Genomic DNA, 18,045 nt, shown 5'->3' on the forward strand with positions numbered 1-18,045 from the left:
GAACGGGACCGTTAACGCGATCGCGTTAAAGAGATTAATGAAAGAATATATCGAACCGCTCAAGATGGGAGAATCGAGTGGAAAATCTGACACGCGCGTGAAGCATCCACAAGTTTCTTCCGAAGACGTTGCTGCCTGGAGGCGCTCACCATATCTGTGGCGGCAGCTTGCGAGACCTCCCCCGTCTGCGGAAGGCACTCGAAGGCGTCGAAGTAGAACCACTGCTGGATCGGGGTAAACTTTCCACTGCACGCCTGCGGAGGGAGAAATGAAACAATTGAAGGAGCGTTCACGTAATTTAAAATGAATTTTATTGTCAGTGGCTCAGGGTTAATGTTCCGTGACGGGGTCGCGGGGGTCATGGTCGGCCGTGTGAAAGGCTTGTAATGGGTGACATGAAAGTCACATGACCCGTTCATGTGAAAAATAACGGCCACGTTAGGTCGCATAAAGAGTTGTGACCGATTATGGTGGGTCACGTGACCAATGTGCGATGATGTGCGATGACGTCACTTCGTGAGAACGACGCGCACTAGACGCAGCAAACCTTGCATAGCTGACGGTGTCAAATCGAGAGTTCCAGGCGCGGAAGCACGTTCAGGTAGCAGATCGAAGGCCTCGAGGCCGGTCTTGTGCAGTATTCCAGTGCGCTCTGACGACATTTTCCTTCATTTTCCAGTTTGCCCGATATAAGTTTTTGAGGCATGAAAACGTGAACTACGACCGACTTCGAAAGTTTCGAGTACGACAGGATACTTTTCACGACTCCAGGCCGCTTGTCGTCATCGATTTATTGATGGGAGGTGTAAAAAAAAAAGCCGAGAATTGAGGGGAAGAAAATACGTTTGTTTTCCTTCTGAGGAATGAAAAACAAAAAAAAAATGATATGGTCCCACTCGTAAACTCGGCACTGAACCATTATTCCACTGAAAGTTTCAACTGTGTGTGACGGCTGCCCCGCCTCCCCCCCCCCCCCCCCCCTCAAAAGGAAAAAAAGAAAAAGGAACGGGAGAAAGCTGGCTTTATATATTTATTATTTATTATGTCCGAGTCTCTTAACTGCGGGTTAAGCCATTACATCTGGTTTATCTGTCAGGTGGCAAACAAAGCCTAAACGACCATTCTAAACGACCTAAACGACCAATAGTTATCGATTTCACCCAGTGCTTCAGTCACAAACAACCATGGTTAGATTGGCGCGAAATGGAGTGGGTGTTCAACATGTACCTGGGCCACTAGTAAGCAAAACTATATTGGCCGAATAAAGCTCCAGGAACTTTCAACACATTCCTTCAATGAGCGAAAATAAAAAAAAAGCTTGCAGAAAAAAGTCAGAAGAGCAATTTTCAAATGCATGCGAAGATTAAAGATCTCGGGACTTTCTCGTGTCGTTCTGAGCTTTACCGAAGATCAAATTTTTTCTTATTTTCACAGCATCTGAATGGACGGCGCCGGGGCGTGGGCTGCGCGAAAACCCTCTGCAAAACAATTCGCGAAATACACGTTGTAATTCACCTGCATAGTACAAAAAAACTAAATTCGCACACAGTCAGCAAGTTTCCCTTTACAGCACAGTTTCGTAGGAGAGTTAGAGTTTTCAGTGTCATGCTGCACTTGGTAGAAAAATCTCCCTGACTTTCCACACTCATCCTTGGTAAAGAAGTGACATGTTAGGCCAAGTTGGGTGATGTGGACTCATTCGGGAAACCGAATGTTATGGACTTCACGTTCCTGGATTAAATTGGCATGCCCACAGAATATGGCAGAGGTTAGCTACCTCTCCACAGTGTGGGCACTGCGGAGAGTACAGTGTAGGGTACCACTGGTGTAATTTAGCTGGTGTTGGGTATGTGTTGGTTTGTAGTCTTAGTTGACCCCATTGTTGCGACGCAAGGTAGCAGATCCCACCGCTGCCACCAGTTGTTGGGACGCAAGGTAGCAGATCCCACCGATGCCACCCAGTTGTTGCGGCTCGAGGTAGCGTGGCCAGTTGTTGTTGCACCTGGGGGCTCGTCCGGGATGAAGGAAACTTCGAAGTTGGCGATTACAAAAACAAGCAGATTTAATGACAAGAAACTGATACACTTATTTACAAAAATTTACAAAAAGAAGAGCAAGGAATCAAACGTTAAGAGTTCATAGCGTCGAGCGTCTGGATGAGCCTGATACCCAAGGCTCAGAGCCACTGGATGGACCTATTACCGAAGGTCCAGAGCGTTCGTGCCCACTTTGGTCGCAGGTTATATAGCCCAAGACTCCGCCCCTGCACCAGGGGACCTTCCATCGCGACACAAAAGATAGGCACCAGCACCGCCATCGAAGACCTGTTGAGCCCCCTCACTAGGCGGTAACTCATGGGGCACAAAAGATCGCCACCACACGTCACAGACGCAGCTGGCCAAGACACCTGTTTAGAGCCCGCACGTGGGAACTGGCAAGTCCGCATTCCTAAGTCCGCAGTCCGCATTCCTATAGCATTGTGTCGTGTTGACGTCACAGCCGCAGCTGCGCAGGCTTCCTCTGATTCGTTCCGGGTTTTTTTCTCAAGACGAGGGACACCCTTTCTTCTCCTGTTGTCGGTTGCTTCTCGAAGGGGAGGTCGTTTTCGCCGAGCCGAGTGTGGGAAGAGCCTCGTCGGCCACTTCCCAGAAAGTCGCCCTTTTCTGTGAGGTCATCGAGGGGTCAAGTTGAAGTCAATCGACCCGTCAAAATTGCCGCTACGTAGAATCTCCCTCCGTTTCATCTCGGGTCTCAAGATGAGTCGTAACAGCTACCTCCCCCGCCAGACGAGTCTCGGCGAGTAGCAGTCATCGCTGCTGCACGAAGAGACGACTTGCAGAAGCATGCCAGAAGCCCTCTGCCGCTCGCAACGTGGTCTTCTATTACGCCGGCCAAATTCTTTGAGGCGTCTCTGAAACTTCAACCACATGCGCAAGCAAGCACTCAACTTCCCTCCAAGCAAACCAGTTCCAAAAGAGGGTGCTATAATCCGGTTAGTATAGCCGTTGTGAATAGCCCACACTGAAAACTCCCAGGACCCACGCAAGCTGAGAAAAACCGAACCTGCTACTGTACACCTTCACTTTCAAAACCGCACGAAAAAAAACCTATAGTAGCAATTTTGGTTCATAAAGAGCATTCCGGACAGCTAAAAAATCCGCGTCCCTTCCGGCATATACTTAAAAAAAAGTAAACAGATCCAAAAGCTGCATAACTGAGTGAAAATCCTGTAGTCCACTAACACCACTCAGTTTTACCACTAAAAATGGGCACTCGTTTGCCTTCACCCCTGTCTCGTTTTTTTTTTTTTTTTTTTTTTTTTACAGTGAGTCAATGCACAAAAAAAAAGGCAAACACTTATTCCCCGAAATGGACATTCTTTAGCCGCGCCCTGCGCGGTCGTGGTCGGATGGCCGGTCCACAAGCAGGTGCTTCAAGAAAACTGCGTGCCTGATTGGTTCCGCCTCCGCTCGACCTACCGAGGAAAGGGTGCCTCCACCATTTCTTTGTCCCTGCCTGCAGCGACTCCCTCCGACTCACGCGCTCTCTGCGGCGCCCCTTTGTGTGGCTGTCGAGCCCTATTCTTCGTAACATGTAGCATGCGTCACGTGTCCAACGACCACGCCGTCTGTCGCTCTTTCGGCCCGCAAGGGCAGTCACCTGGGCTTTCATCGTGCCCATCCGCCTTCGGGAAAATGACACTGTGGGTTTTCCCTTTCCCTCAACAGTTTTCGCGGTGCTGTCCCGTGTTAATTTGCCGGCCCTCGCATCAGCATGAACACCTGCCCTGGCACTTCTCAATCGCTTGTCGCGTTCGCGATGTTTGTTCAATGGACAATGGTGCCTTCGGCCTGCAAGGGCAGTCACCTTGGCTTTCCTCGGGCCCAGCCGCCTTCGGGAAAATGACACTGTTGGTTTTCCCTTTTCTTTCACAGTTCTGGCGGTGCTGTCCCGAGTTAATTTGCCGGCCCTCGCATCAGCATTAACACCTGCCCTAGCATTCCTCATTCGCTTGTTGCGTTCGCGGTTTTTCCTGCGCCGCGACGCTACTTGCGGTTTACTACTCACAGTGCCAGGCGGTGGCTCAACTGTTGAATCGTCCACTCCTGTGTTTCCGTCTGAGCACCCAAGCTCATTTTCCTGCTGTCTTTCTATCGGGGCAGCCTCCTCCTCATTCCGGGCAACAGAAGCAATCTCGTCTGTACGGCACTTTTCAGCGAACGTTGCGTTCTTGCCTGGCGCTTCACTGCTACCGTCAGGCGATTCCCTTTCCCTCTTTGTGCCGCTTGATACCGCCTCGACTTCCTGAATGCTAGTGCTCGCCAGCTGCACCAGCGGTGTCCCTTCTCTGGCTCTTTCATTGCGTTTACACCGAAACTCACTGCATTCTTTCTGGCGCGGGACTTCAGTCTTATCTGCCAACGCGCTTTCTGTCTCAGGGTTAACCGTAAGCGCGTCACACCTTTCGTTTTTCTCGCGAAGCTTTCGCCTTTCTTGTTCTTTCTCCACACGGAGGCTTTTCTGCGGAATAGTCTCACACCTCTCGCCTGCCTCCTTGTTGAGAAGAGGTACCACTTGCTGGGGACAACCGCCCGACCTCTTGCTCAACTCCATTTCTAACTTACTGAGCTCAGCCTTTAGCTTCAGTAATTTTGCTTCATTCTCACGTTCGCGCTGACGCCACTTTTCCTCTCTTTCTCGCTCTTCCTGCTGTCTGAGCTGCTCTTCTTCTCGCTCTTTCTTTTTTTGTTCGATGAGACTCCACTCTTCAATGAGCTCCTCATCATCTGCCCCCAAATCAGTAATGGCCTGAATTATCATGGGTTTTCGTGCCAAACCCCTTGTCTCAATCCCCAATTCCTCACACAACAGCAACAGGTCCGACTCCTGCAGTTTCCGTAGGTCCATGACAGTTCTGAGTCTGAGCTATTTCCAAAACAACTATGCAAAAATACCAAACCTGTAAGATTTAAGCACAGGTGTCTACCAGTTCTAAATTTTAACCCTCTTATAGAACCTGGTCCACATCAAAGGAAAAGCCAAGCACTCACCCACACACGTGATCATGTCCAAGACAGCTGCACTCTCGCTGGCCGACCGTTGTTGTCGCTTGTGTCTTCAGATCCTCATCGCTGATCCACAGTTGTTGGTTCTTCGTATCTCACCAATCTCTTCGGATCCCAAGGCTTCGGATCCTAAGGCTTCGGATCCCATGGCTTCGGATCCCACGGCTTCGGATCCCAGGCTTCGGATCCCACCGCTGCCACCAGTTGTTGCGACGCAAGGTAGCAGATCCCACCGCTGCCACCAGTTGTTGGGACGCAAGGTAGCAGATCCCACCGATGCCACCCAGTTGTTGCGGCTCGAGGTAGCGTGGCCAGTTGTTGTTGCACCTGGGGGCTCGTCCGGGATGAAGGAAACTTCGAAGTTGGCGATTACAAAAACAAGCAGATTTAATGACAAGAAACTGATACACTTATTTACAAAAATTTACAAAAAGAAGAGCAAGGAATCAAACGTTAAGAGTTCATAGCGTCGAGCGTCTGGATGAGCCTGATACCCAAGGCTCAGAGCCACTGGATGGACCTATTACCGAAGGTCCAGAGCGTTCGTGCCCACTTTGGTCGCAGGTTATATAGCCCAAGACTCCGCCCCTGCACCAGGGGACCTTCCATCGCGACACAAAAGATAGGCACCAGCACCGCCATCGAAGACCTGTTGAGCCCCCTCACTAGGCGGTAACTCATGGGGCACAAAAGATCGCCACCACACGTCACAGACGCAGCTGGCCAAGACACCTGTTTAGAGCCCGCACGTGGGAACTGGCAAGTCCGCATTCCTAAGTCCGCAGTCCGCATTCCTATAGCATTGTGTCGTGTTGACGTCACAGCCGCAGCTGCGCAGGCTTCCTCTGATTCGTTCCGGGTTTTTTTCTCAAGACGAGGGACACCCTTTCTTCTCCTGTTGTCGGTTGCTTCTCGAAGGGGAGGTCGTTTTCGCCGAGCCGAGTGTGGGAAGAGCCTCGTCGGCCACTTCCCAGAAAGTCGCCCTTTTCTGTGAGGTCATCGAGGGGTCAAGTTGAAGTCAATCGACCCGTCAAAATTGCCGCTACGTAGAATCTCCCTCCGTTTCATCTCGGGTCTCAAGATGAGTCGTAACACCATTCCCAACCCCTCGGAGAAGCAGTGGGAGGCTATTCTGCTCCGCAATGATCCTGACCGTCAGCACTGGCTGGTGGGGAGGGCCAGCGCAGCAGCAGCAGCCAATGGACTACCGGACTAGGCGGCCGACCCACATGTTCTGAGAATACTGAACAAATAAAGATGTTTTTAATCAAGCAATCAATCAATCACGTTCCTGGATAATCACAAGAGTCACTGGACCAACATTTTCATTGACAACAAGCTGAAGGCAGGAGTTTTGGCTAAAATGTTTTCCGATCACGCTGACAAAGGCGTTTTCCCCCTGGGAAGCACTCAGTACAGCAAGATAGAGACTTGTCGAGAATGACTTTCGCAAACATTTTGAAGAGTCGAGGCCAATTCGTGACAGATAGAACACCGGCAAAAAATGACGAGCAGTGAAAATTAAAAGGTACGGGACGAAGATTTTCGGTCGCAAGCTTTTCGGCGTTAGTTTGAAATAAGTTAACTCTAGGTGTTTGACCAATACGGCGCAATGCGTGTACGCTGTGTAATGCTGCTAGGCAATGAGAACCCACCTTCATGACCTCCTGGGCTGCAATACTTCCGATAACCGCCTGCATGGGGCACAGGGATCCGGCGGACACGTAGGACAGCAGTGTGATCAGCTTCTCGTCCACCGCTTGCAAGGGTGTCGCCATGGTCGCGTTCTTCTGCTTGGCCAGGTGGACCACCTCTGCCGCGTCATCCTGCGATACATCCAGAGCGCCCATAGTGTCATCTTCAAGCACAGTAACGTATGATCTCCGGCTTCATACTCAGTTCAGTGGAAGACAGATTGATGAACAGTCCTATAGGAGCGGAAGCGGAAGAGAGGCGGTTCTACTGGCTGAGTATATTTTTTGTACACTCGGTCTTAGCGAAGGCCAGAGACTTAACACTCAGAGAAGGCCAGGGGCGTTCATTCTGTCCCCGGTCCTATTCAACCAAGTGACTGCGGGCCCTGCGGGGAGAGATCCCGACGCAGCCAGTGCCTCCGCTTATATTTCTACGCACATATAATCACGTTGTAGATTCATCGTTAGGGTTTTCATCTTACAACAGTTCATGCAGGGGATGCTATGCAACAGGGACACCGCCACCCCAAAGCCGCCATCGCCGGAAAACACTATGTTTCTACACTCCAAACAGAAAGCAGCAAAAAGGGAGTAGTGGGCTGTTCTCTAGCGCCCACCCTTATTCCCTTTTAGCTTACTCTTTTCTGGAGCGAAAAGCTCTACTGCTCCCATGTTGAGCCTGAGGGTCATCTGGCTCTTAGATTTGACCTCTAACAGGAAGCGCACCGCATGTGCAAAATCGCGCGCGGCAGGCGCCTCATCTTCTTCACCGACGCCGTAGCTGCGTGCTTGGCAGTCACGTCCGCCGCTGCGCTGGCTACTGCTCGGCCGCTCCTCCTCGCCACTTGTAGCGTGTGATGCGTGTCACGTCATTCGCTCTTGGGCTTGGCAGCCACATCCGCCGCTGCGCCGACCGCCGCTCTGGACACTCGCTCTTGCACTTGTGGCACGTACGTGACGCATCACAGGATTTGCTTTATCTTTATGCAATAAAGATAAACCAAAGCTAAACCATGTCTAGCCATGCTTAACAGAGCTTACGCTCTGTATATCCTGGTTCAGTTGAGTTGAGCCACAGGCACTTTTTTGACTCCCATGTGGCCGTACTTGTGTTTAGAGTGTACAAGCGCAGTGTCACGAGTGAGAGGGTCAATGTATCCTGCACGCCGTCGTGGCCGAGCAGTGGATGCGGCCAGTGAGCGAGCCACTAGTAGACCCCAGGAACAACTCTGCCAACTCCGACTCCCCTGGTGCCAGCAGCTCTACTGGGAGAGTCGCATTTGGTGCTTCCTCCCAGAAGGACACATGAGGAAAATAAATCAACCAGGCCCACCCCTTTTCCTGCGTTCGGGTATCCGATGACTTGTGGCACCAATCGACGACGGCTGCCGATTGTGAAAGCCCGAGTGATACATGTCCACCAAAAACGAGCCTTTGAGTTTGAGCAGATGAGACAGCCCGTGCATGTTTGACTTAAATCTATATCGATGGAACAAAATCCTAAGGACTCAATGATGGCTAATATGGGAACATCCAATGCAGGGATATAAGTAATTGTTCACCCCATTCTGCTGACTTCCCCCTACACAGAAGCGACCCGACACCCATTGCTCTGCAGAAGTTCTGGAAGAGAGCAAAGGGAAAGATACGACGCTTAGTTTCGCTTTACATTTGCGCTATCGTCTACCGTTATTGGCGGTATTGCCAGCCATACCTTGTTCCAAGGATACGGTGGCCTGCAGTGCAACTGGTGGAAAGCGTGCAGAGCCAGGAAGCCCAAATGCAGCTGCGCTGGTCGATCCCTCTTTGCGAAGTCCGAGATGACGAATTCAGGTTGCGTAATTGATTGCTTCAAAGGTTTCTGAAAAGGCAAGAAAACCATCGGTCTCAAAGGTTGTGCCACGTCGCTCACGCAGGTCCCGCCATGATAAATAGTATGTTATGGCACATGGCTCACGCATGTCCTGCAAGGATAAATAGCATCCGCGAAGCAGCGTTATTGTCGCTGGATTCTGTCACGAAATTCAAATGGTGATTACTATGGTATGCCATCTGTACAAGAGGTACACCACTCCCTCCATGCTTCGTGCATTTCTTCCCTCCAAAATGCCGTTACATCCGAGCCCCATTAAAAGAAGCCCTGCAACAACCTCAGCTGGTGATGTGGTTGCTGCGGCTCTTAGCGCTGCCAAAAAAAAAAAACTAATATACAAGACCGGCCGAGATGCACAGCTTTCAGCTCACGCGGCACTCAGGCAGCCACACATCGCTGTTGACTGTTTTTTTAGCGTACAAATGCATTTGAGGAAAACTTCTGAAGCGAAAAGCTTCACTAGGCTAGTCAACACCGGGTCTGGCGTGCGCCGTGATCAAATTTAGCCACAGCTGCGCATGCGCGAGTTCGCCGCGTGACGTCACTGGAGAGGCGCCGGCCGTCCGTCGACCTTCGCCGTCGTTCGCGCGCTGTGCGCGTGTTTACCGAGTGTGCATCGGCAAGCGCTCGGCTTCTTCGTATGACGCTAATTGCAGCCGCGTGTTTACCACAGTTATTACGCATGCGGAAGGAGGGCTATATAACGCGCTTGCCTACACCGTGCATTGTGCGCGAACTGCGACAGCCATGACGTCAAACAAAGCATAACTGCAGCTTTTCGCTTGTATATCCAGGCTTAACCAGAGCTAAGCCACTGCCAATTTTTTCGCGGACCACTCCTGCGTACGCGGAGCAGAGGTCACTAACAATGCGTAATCGATGTTTTTAGCGACACCAGTTTCACCTGGATAAAATTAAAGCCCACCTGGTAAAAATCCAGCGTCAAGGTCACAAGATAACGACAAATAGCCACCATTCGTGTATAAGCCTACACTGTATTCAAGGTCACACGTTGCATACGATGCGCACATGGCTACATATGAGAACTTGGGTATAGGTTATCCCTGTGATCGAGGATAACTTAAGAGAGCAGAAGTAGTGGATGGAGAAAAAGATAACCTAAGTAGAATGCATGATCTCCTATGGCAGCTTCGCTAAGTAGGGTGTAATTTGCCTTTTTCACAACATATGGCGCACTCTGCAGAGCTCGCGAGCTAACGAAAATTAGTCTCCTCCACAGAACACTGGTTAAAAACGCACTGTCGTTCACGAATCGCAAGCGGGATCTTTTGCCGCAAGGCGCCATCTTGCATGCGAACTGGCCGATGTGCGCTTGCTTGCACATATCACCAACACAAACTGCGCATGCGCGTTACAAGTCAGCAGTTTCATTTGAGGCAGCGGATCGCGGGAGAGGACAGAGGAAAGGCGCGCATGCCTGGAAAAGGCGCATTGGTGGCAGTGCGGTTCTACAGCAGCAGTACTAAAGTTGCATGGCTGTATCAGTTTCTTTTTTCTTTTCTTACTCACTGATGTGGTCATGTACCTGTATTCGCCTTTCATAGCGAAAGAAAAATGGCCAGTGGTTCCGCTTGTTTCAAGTGAAGAGCAAAGATTGGATTTGTATCTGTCAACATCATGACGGGTGGCGAAGGAATGTTAAGATAGAGAGGGTCTGACCAGCCAGAAAAAAATTTTGCAAGGCGCCCACAATTCATCGTTTATCTCTGCTTATTTCTAGCTGGCTCGTCAGAAGCGAACTAGAAACTCACAAAAGATATCTCCTTGGGCACTTTAACTTGCGTTGCCACACCGCCCATCGCATAGTCGCTGAATTGGGTCGTGTCTCCCACGGAGAATGAGTGGTGACCTGGTTAGCGGAGATAAAAGAAAACCATACAAGACGAAATCAGCACAGCAGTAGTTTTAAGAGAAACCCACAAGTGTCACTGATACTTGGTACGGAGAAGTAGCCCACTTGAATAACTAATAATCACCTGAGCCACTGGTATAAACACTCACTCAGCACCTTGATCTTCATAGGCGGACAGTCGTTGATCTCCTTCATGCCTTTGACCTCAGAAAAGGTCACGAGGTCCCCGTCTTCGAATTCGTGCCTCATCTCGTCAAGGCAGGTCACCACGCCTTTTTTCCCCTGCAAAAGCGGGCAGAGTTCATCATTATCTTCATTTCTTATATCCTTGAAGGCCTGTTGGGAATCACAAAGCTTATTCTTTGCCTTTCGAGCAGTTTCGTCAAGCAACAACTTTTCGTAAAGACAAAAGAGAATAACTCGAGTAGCACGCAAGAAAAAAACGAATTATTAGCAACAAGACGGAATAAACTGAAGGCAGGTAACAAGCATGCAAAACCCGAACCTTGAGTGCTAACAGCGAAATCGGTCAGATAGAGATTGAAGGAGTTATAATTTCGTCAAGGATGAAACTTCGTACTCTGGAAGTAATTTGGACGATGAGTAAAACAATGAATGACTAGAATGTTTGAGAAAAAGAAGACAATTGCAAAAGGATATCCAGTTGTGGAGGATTATCAACTGGAGGAGAAGAGAAAAATTTCTTGTGCGGCGTTACACAGCATCTGACATGTAAAAAAAGCTAGATTTAGAATTGGCCGTAGGATAGCTATGTTTTCAAGCGATTATTTTCACTCCGAGCCTAACACTTCTGTACCTACAATACGACGGCACAAAATAGCTGCCTGCATTGTTCTGCAAGAATTTTACGAGGTCAATGACTCTTAAGGGCATGTGCAAGACAGAAACTGGACCTCGAGCTTTGTATTGAAATGTGCCGATATTTATAATATCGATAGGAATTGATTTTTTTCACCACATTTGACGTGTGCTCCATTCCAGAGCCAAATATTCGCAGCCATCCATATATGCTTAAGCGAAGTACAAATCTTTCTCTTGAAGTAAAGTACTGGCGTACTGACGAAGCTCGTTATGTCTGCATGCATAATCAAGGAGGATTATGCGGAGTTCCAACTAACTTGCTCTTTCACTTGGTAACAGCAATTTTCATTATTTCAAAAGCGTACAATAAATAAAAATTTATACATCCATGCACTTCTGTCGAAGCCTCTCGTTACGTCGTAATGGTCAAAACTGCAGAGCCGTTTCCCTGTAATCGAGCACTTAATATTGTCTAGCTGCAGTTTCATTTGACTGTGCTCCTTGAAATACGTTTTTTCGCTGAGAAAATACAACGCGCGCAACTACAGAGCAATTTAGCGTTTATTGGAGATACGCAGCGTATGCTGACCGACAATAAGACGAATAAAATTTCAATCTCAGTATACTTCGATCGGAGCGGCACAGCCTTTTCTCTTCGGATTCTTGGAGAGATTATTTCTTGGCATCTGAATAAGCCATTAAGAAAAAACAACAAATTTTCTATTTCTCCGCAGGGTAAAAGAGCGAAAGCGAGAGTTGTGCATCAAGAGATGTGGCAGCACAGTGACAGTGCGCGACTGGAACGGACCTTGGTAATGGAGGCGATCATGACAGACTGCGGCGGCTCTCCGTTCGTGTCCAGCACCCGGAAGTTGTCTCCGAAGTCGCAGAATATCTGCCTGCAGTGCAAGTAATGACCACGTGGCAATCGCAGTCATGTGCAGAGCCGACAGCAGAATGCACTGCTTGAAGGGATCACTGAGGATAAATTCATTAGGTTACCGTTGCGAGCAAAACTGTGACGTCCATGTGACGCTGGCGATGACGCCGAGTATCATCATCATCATCATCAGCCTGACTACGCCCACTGCAGGGCAAAGGCCTCTCCCACGTCTCTCCAATTAACCCTGTCCTTCGCCAGCCGCGGCTACCATATTCCCGAAAATTTCTTAATCTCATCCGCCCACCTTACTTCCTGCCGCCCCCTGCTACGCTTGCCTTCTCTTGGAATCCACTACGTTACCCTTAAGGACCAGCGGTTATCTTTCCTTCGCTTTACATGCCCTGCCCAGGCCCACTTCTTCCTCTTGATTTCAACTAAGATGTCATTAACGCGCGTTTGTTCTCTCACCCACACCGCCCGCTTCCGATCTCTTAACGTCCCACCTATCATTTTTCTTTCCATAGCTCGCTGCGTTGTCCTTAACTTAAGCTGAAACCTCTTTGTTAGCCTTCATGTTTCTGCCCCATAGGTGAGTACCGGTAAGATACACCTGTGCGTTTAATTTTCCATGTTCAATTTTTGTTTTCTTCTTTCTGGCGGGAAAGAAGTGCGCTTATGGTAGGAGGTTCGAGTGTTGCGTAAACACTCCGGTGCGTAATACCTGGCTTTTATCTTTTACTGAAAACAAAACGCCACCTGGAAACTACCGGAAGGGGCGATATACGCCTTTTATTTTGCGCTTTGTTGTAGCTTTCTGAAAACTCTATTATCTCTGAAAGCAGCGTCTGTGAGATTAGAAAGCGGTAACTCATTAATCTAGGCCATCTTAGCATTGTCCCAAATATCGGTAGCATAAAAGCTGCCTGACTCACCCAGCGAGGCCCCGAGTGTCGGCCACTACGACAGCGATGTTGTTCTTGTGGGCGAATTCCGCGAGGTCCTCTTGGAATTCGAGCGGAGTCTCCGTCAGCACCAGCACCTGCAAGGAAAGGGAGCATACATCGCGTGTTGCTCAGTACACACTATGAACTGTTCGTTTGGGCCGATGGCCACTCATCTGGCCATAGAGGTCCAACCGTGCGTATTCTGTGTTTTCCAAAGACAAGCTCAGGGATCTGCTTTCCTCTCTAACCATTCCATGGTCAGCCGCAGTGGCTCACTTGCTGTGGTGTTCGGATACTGAGAACGAGGCTGCGGAATTAAATCCCTACTGCGGTGGCCGCATGTCGACGGAGGTGAAATGCAGAAATGCGGGTGTGCTGTGCTATGTCAGATCATGTTAGAGAACACCACCTGCTCGAAATTAATCGGGAGCCTTCCACTCCGGCTACTCTCGTCTTTTTCTCACACCTTCACACCATTCAGAAATCCATAGCGCGGTTCAGATGTCCACTGTGAGAGAGAATTATGGCGCCTTTCCTTTTCTAAAGAAAGATTTATATTTACAATCGTTCCCTCCAGTTTAGTTCAGCTCCGTCGTGCAAGAAATAAGCCGTTTCATTTCAGTGACTCAGTAAAAGACGCAGCGCCATCATTGGTGTTGTGCGTGGTTGTTAAAAACGGCGACCGACTGAAAGGAACTCAGGAGCGCGTCAAGAGTGGGGTTTCACGTGCAACTTATTTTCGAACAACAATTCTCCTATGACTGCTGGGCTAACTGTTTCCATGAAAATAGTTTGTAAGACACGTTGACTTCTACAAACTGGCTGCCGTTCCCTTGGGGAAAACACTAATAGATACCCAGCAATTCTGGAGAAAAGCATTTTCCAACGCGCAAGAGTTTATGAACGCAATTTTTTTCATATATTGCAAGATATCGCTATATATATGTATCCGCAAATCTCCCCTCAGCAGGCTTGAATCTTTTTCGCTACTAACGTTTTTGCTGTTGTCAAATACGTTCCCCATTGGCTTTCTATTCAGTCTTGAATGCTTTATGCGAGCGATATAAAGAACTTAAAATAAATACTAAACATCGGAACGGTGGACCATTACCTTCAATATTTACATAACAGTACCTAACAATATTCCGATATTCAGAATTTTTGCTCCAAGAATTCTGGACATGTATGATTAAGTCTCAACAGTTTAGGATAGCAGCGTTCATGATTTGGTATAGTATGAGATGGGCCAATGATATTCCCTTTGGTGAATGTTTCCTCTTTCAGGGAATTTTCGCCCTAAAATTGGGCGTAAAGAGACAAAGGAATCTTCACGAGTTTCGAGAAAATTTTAAGAATTACAAGACAAGTGATTCGATTTAATATATTGTTGGCAAGAGCTAAATATCGCGCGCTTCGCATGGCACCGCTGTATCAGCCATGTGTAGTGCGCTGTGCCGGTCATCAGCACATGTTGGCTGCTTTCTCTTTCTTTGGGGGACCTGTTATTTTTAACAGTTACCAGTTCTACCGTTCTAGAAGTTATGACGCCGACCCGTGCGACGGATAACTGGTAGTCCCTCGAACTCAATGATGTTATTGCCTTCAGTTTCATGGCCTATAAGAGTCCAAGGCTACCACATGTCAAATGCAGGGTTAGAAACATTTGCCTTTTGTGCTAAAAGACGGCAAGCATTTAATGATTGAGGCTATTCATATTTTTTTTTCTTTTTGGAGTCTAAGGGCTAGGAAGAAACCTCTAGTTGTTTGTTTTCGTAAACGCAATCTGCCACGGAAAAGAATGTGGTCGTTGCAAAATACTGTGCCATACTTTAAATTTGACGCACAAAATAAAATGCGCTTTATTCTGACCACAGTGCCAGACACTTTCTTTGCTTCACTAGTATGAACTTGTATGTAATGTGTGTAGTCACTTGTATGTAATGTGTATCTTAAGGGGCATAAAGCCACTTTAACAAAACGCTCTTGATGTTTACATGACTTCTATTCGCTTACGATCGTCGGCTGTACCAGTTCAATCGGCAAATCTACCAGAATAATCTACCAGGTCTATTTGGCTTATTTTCCTGCATTGTGCGCCATTTGCTTTTCACTTTACTCTCTACCAACTTAATTCAGTTTTTGTGCCGAAGTTTTACTTTCTCAATAGTTTAGCCTTCTGGAGCACTCGGAGCGCATACATCGGCTCTTTCGTTTCCGCTTCCACCTATGTGGCTTGTAATCCAACATAATCTTACTGTTTGTCCTGATGTCATGGCTGCTGATATATCATACATGGTGCTTCTTATTAATGGCTGTACTGCGCGTATGAAGTGTAGCGCTTTCTGTACGCTTAGCGAGAAACGTTAGATCATACTGTTTTGAATATCCTTGTGTAAAAATTCTCATTTCCACGCTCAGGGCGTAGCATTCGGCTGTGAAAATTGTCGCGGTCTGCGGTACAGTGTAATATTTTCTCCCAGTTTTGTTCAACAACGGCCATTCGGACACAGATTGTTGTTTATAAACTGTCTATGCAAAATGCAGTGCCTTTCTCTCTGACTTTCAGTGCAAGGTATCCTTGTCTAGTGCGTTCTTATGAGATTTATTTCTCATGGAAGTGCGTGAAAGTGTGTTCGCATACCAGCCGAGCCTTTTATCACGGGGGCAGAGGTCAGGGTTTGTCTGCTTGCACCAGGTAGTGTACCCAGTATGCACAGTTCACGGCATGTTATCTTCAAACTAAGTGAGCGAAAATTTGATATCTCAAGTTCAATAATTCCGCGTATTCGCACTGTATAAGTTCTTTTAGGGGTGACTGAAAAGAAGAAAATTCGCTCACACGGAACTGCTTCACGAATTCCTCCGTCAGCGGCTCCGTGTGAGCCAACACTCTGACGTATTCATTGAGCTCTGCCAGTGGTGCCGCAGAAGCCTCTGCTCTGTTGTCGCCCACGGACTCCTCATTCAGGTAGTACTGAAAAAGAATAAGAAATTGAGCAAAGTGAACGCGATGGCTTTTTCCACTGATGAGGGTACAAGTTTGCGAGGCTGCCCGAGAACGGAAGGAAAAAGAATCGGTATTAATGCTTAGCTTCGTCATCGGCTGGCTGCACCACATTAGACGCCTTCAGTTTTATTGAGTCAGGAAGCAGAAGTTCGGACAAAGAATGGGTTTGGATGTTTTAGAAGGCCAAATGGCTTATGCATGGCTCGCGTTCGCCGGAAGTAAGGTAGGGAAAGTCCAAGATCTCACAAAACTGCATATTTTCTTTCCATCCGCTGCAATTTGACACGGAGTGATCTAGGATGCAGAACTAGCTTTGTAGGTGTTTTCTTTTTAGCTATATCTCTATCGGCCGTAAGAAAAAAAGACTTGCTTTTCAGTAATGTACGCTCTTACTCTCTGCAAACTACTTGGCGACAGTATTCTGTAGCATTTCGTTACCTTTTCCTTTCATTGGGTCAACAGCAACAGGACAACAGCAACGGGGGAGTGCGCAAGTAAAAAACCAATCAATGGCGCGGGCGGCCTGAATGCGGCGCCACCGTTAGCCACCCTACTGCCGCCGCATCCAGTCCGGCGGTGTCACAGAGACCAAATTACGCTAATTCGTCGCGCAACCACCTCACATTTTCTTTCTCGAGACGAAATTAGCGCCGGTAAATCTCGCCAGGCGTGTCGAACGGGTCATCGTGCTCCGTCGTTTGTTGCTGTCAGAAGCGTGACATCATCTCTCACGTCATCGGTAGCAGCGACCAATGAGCGAGGGCTGAATGAAGCTAAAACGAAGCGAAGTGTTCCTAAATAAGGGCCAAGTTCGCTTGCTTGTGGCTCGTACAACCCAGTCACATGAACTCCGGCGGCGCTGACAATTCTGGAGGGTCGGAGCTTTGAAATGCGAAAACTCACCACCGACAGGAATTAGGTGCCCGCAGGCTACGCTAGTCACAGGCAGAATCACTGCCCGAGTTTAGCGATGGTCCACCGTCTTCATATCCAATGCATGCACCCATAAGTTATGAGAGAAAGTCGCTGCAGTTGCTTGCAGGAGCTCTTTTTGGCGCAGAGCTTAGAGTAGTTACTCGCTCCATCCGCTAATTCTTGGCTGTAAAACCAGCTTTTTTATTAAAAGATGATGTTGTAGTGAGTGAGACAGCTTCTTAGTAATGGGCTGGCTTCACGCAGACCTATCTCAGCAGCAATTTATCAGAACACTCACCGTTGGGGCACCAAATTGGAAAGTCATCAACGCCGTCTTTTCAAAGATAAGCTTTAGGCACAAAAGCAACTTTAATGATTAGAATGGGCACTCTGGCAAAATAAAAGCCCCCGTAAAACGCGAGAACAGTAAATAAACTATAGCTCTTTCCGCAGCAGTCCAGTGGTAGTCGACTGTTGGATAGTGTGGAAGTGTGGGCTTCTCTGCATTTCATGAATGCTTTAGTGGCACGTGGTCGCGAGTAGCGCTTGGGAAGGAAACGCGGAACTCTGGCTCCAGTCAGGTACCCCCTTTGTCAAAAGTAACCCAGCAACAGTGTTTTGCTTCCCAACCGCACAACGAAGCCTTTACGAAACCCCTAAAGACAGAAAGGCGCCAAAACGTGTGGACAAGGGCTCACCTCACTTTGCACAGAATCAGAGCTTAAGGGCGGCCATAAGTGCTTCGCTACGCGGCTAAGAAACAAATAACCTGCGCCCGGTTACTTTTGGTATAGCCTCGGCTTACAAGCAACACCACCTTAACTTAAGTGGCCTACGCATGTGGCGTGACATCACGCAAGTGAGGTGAACCAGCATACCCGTGCCTTTCACTGAACGCCAAATGCAGGCTCACATGAACATGTGCGGACAGACTCGCGTTGGCTCAATCTTCCCCATTCGATACTACC

General features: G+C 48.4%; 1 protein-coding gene across 1 annotated transcript in view; it reads right to left on the reverse strand.

Moving 5' to 3' along the window:
- Window positions 1–18,045, reverse strand: part of LOC149371164 (ubiquitin-like modifier-activating enzyme 1) — a 62,755-nt gene that overhangs the window by 34,568 nt on the left and 10,142 nt on the right. Inside the window, exons 4-11 of the mRNA XM_089579556.1 lie at window positions 15,995–16,129; window positions 13,144–13,250; window positions 12,137–12,227; window positions 10,656–10,788; window positions 10,406–10,503; window positions 8,475–8,621; window positions 6,722–6,892; window positions 150–254 (exon numbers count right to left, since the gene is read on the reverse strand). Coding sequence (XP_089435682.1) covers window positions 150–254; window positions 6,722–6,892; window positions 8,475–8,621; window positions 10,406–10,503; window positions 10,656–10,788; window positions 12,137–12,227; window positions 13,144–13,250; window positions 15,995–16,129 — 987 coding nt within the window. The remainder of the gene's footprint in view (window positions 1–149; window positions 255–6,721; window positions 6,893–8,474; window positions 8,622–10,405; window positions 10,504–10,655; window positions 10,789–12,136; window positions 12,228–13,143; window positions 13,251–15,994; window positions 16,130–18,045) is intronic.

The sequence above is a fragment of the Amblyomma mixtum genome, chromosome 1 (assembly GCF_055824585.1).
Source record: "Amblyomma mixtum isolate Tamu chromosome 1, ASM5582458v1, whole genome shotgun sequence".
NCBI classification, from domain to species: Eukaryota; Metazoa; Arthropoda; class Arachnida; order Ixodida; family Ixodidae; genus Amblyomma; species Amblyomma mixtum.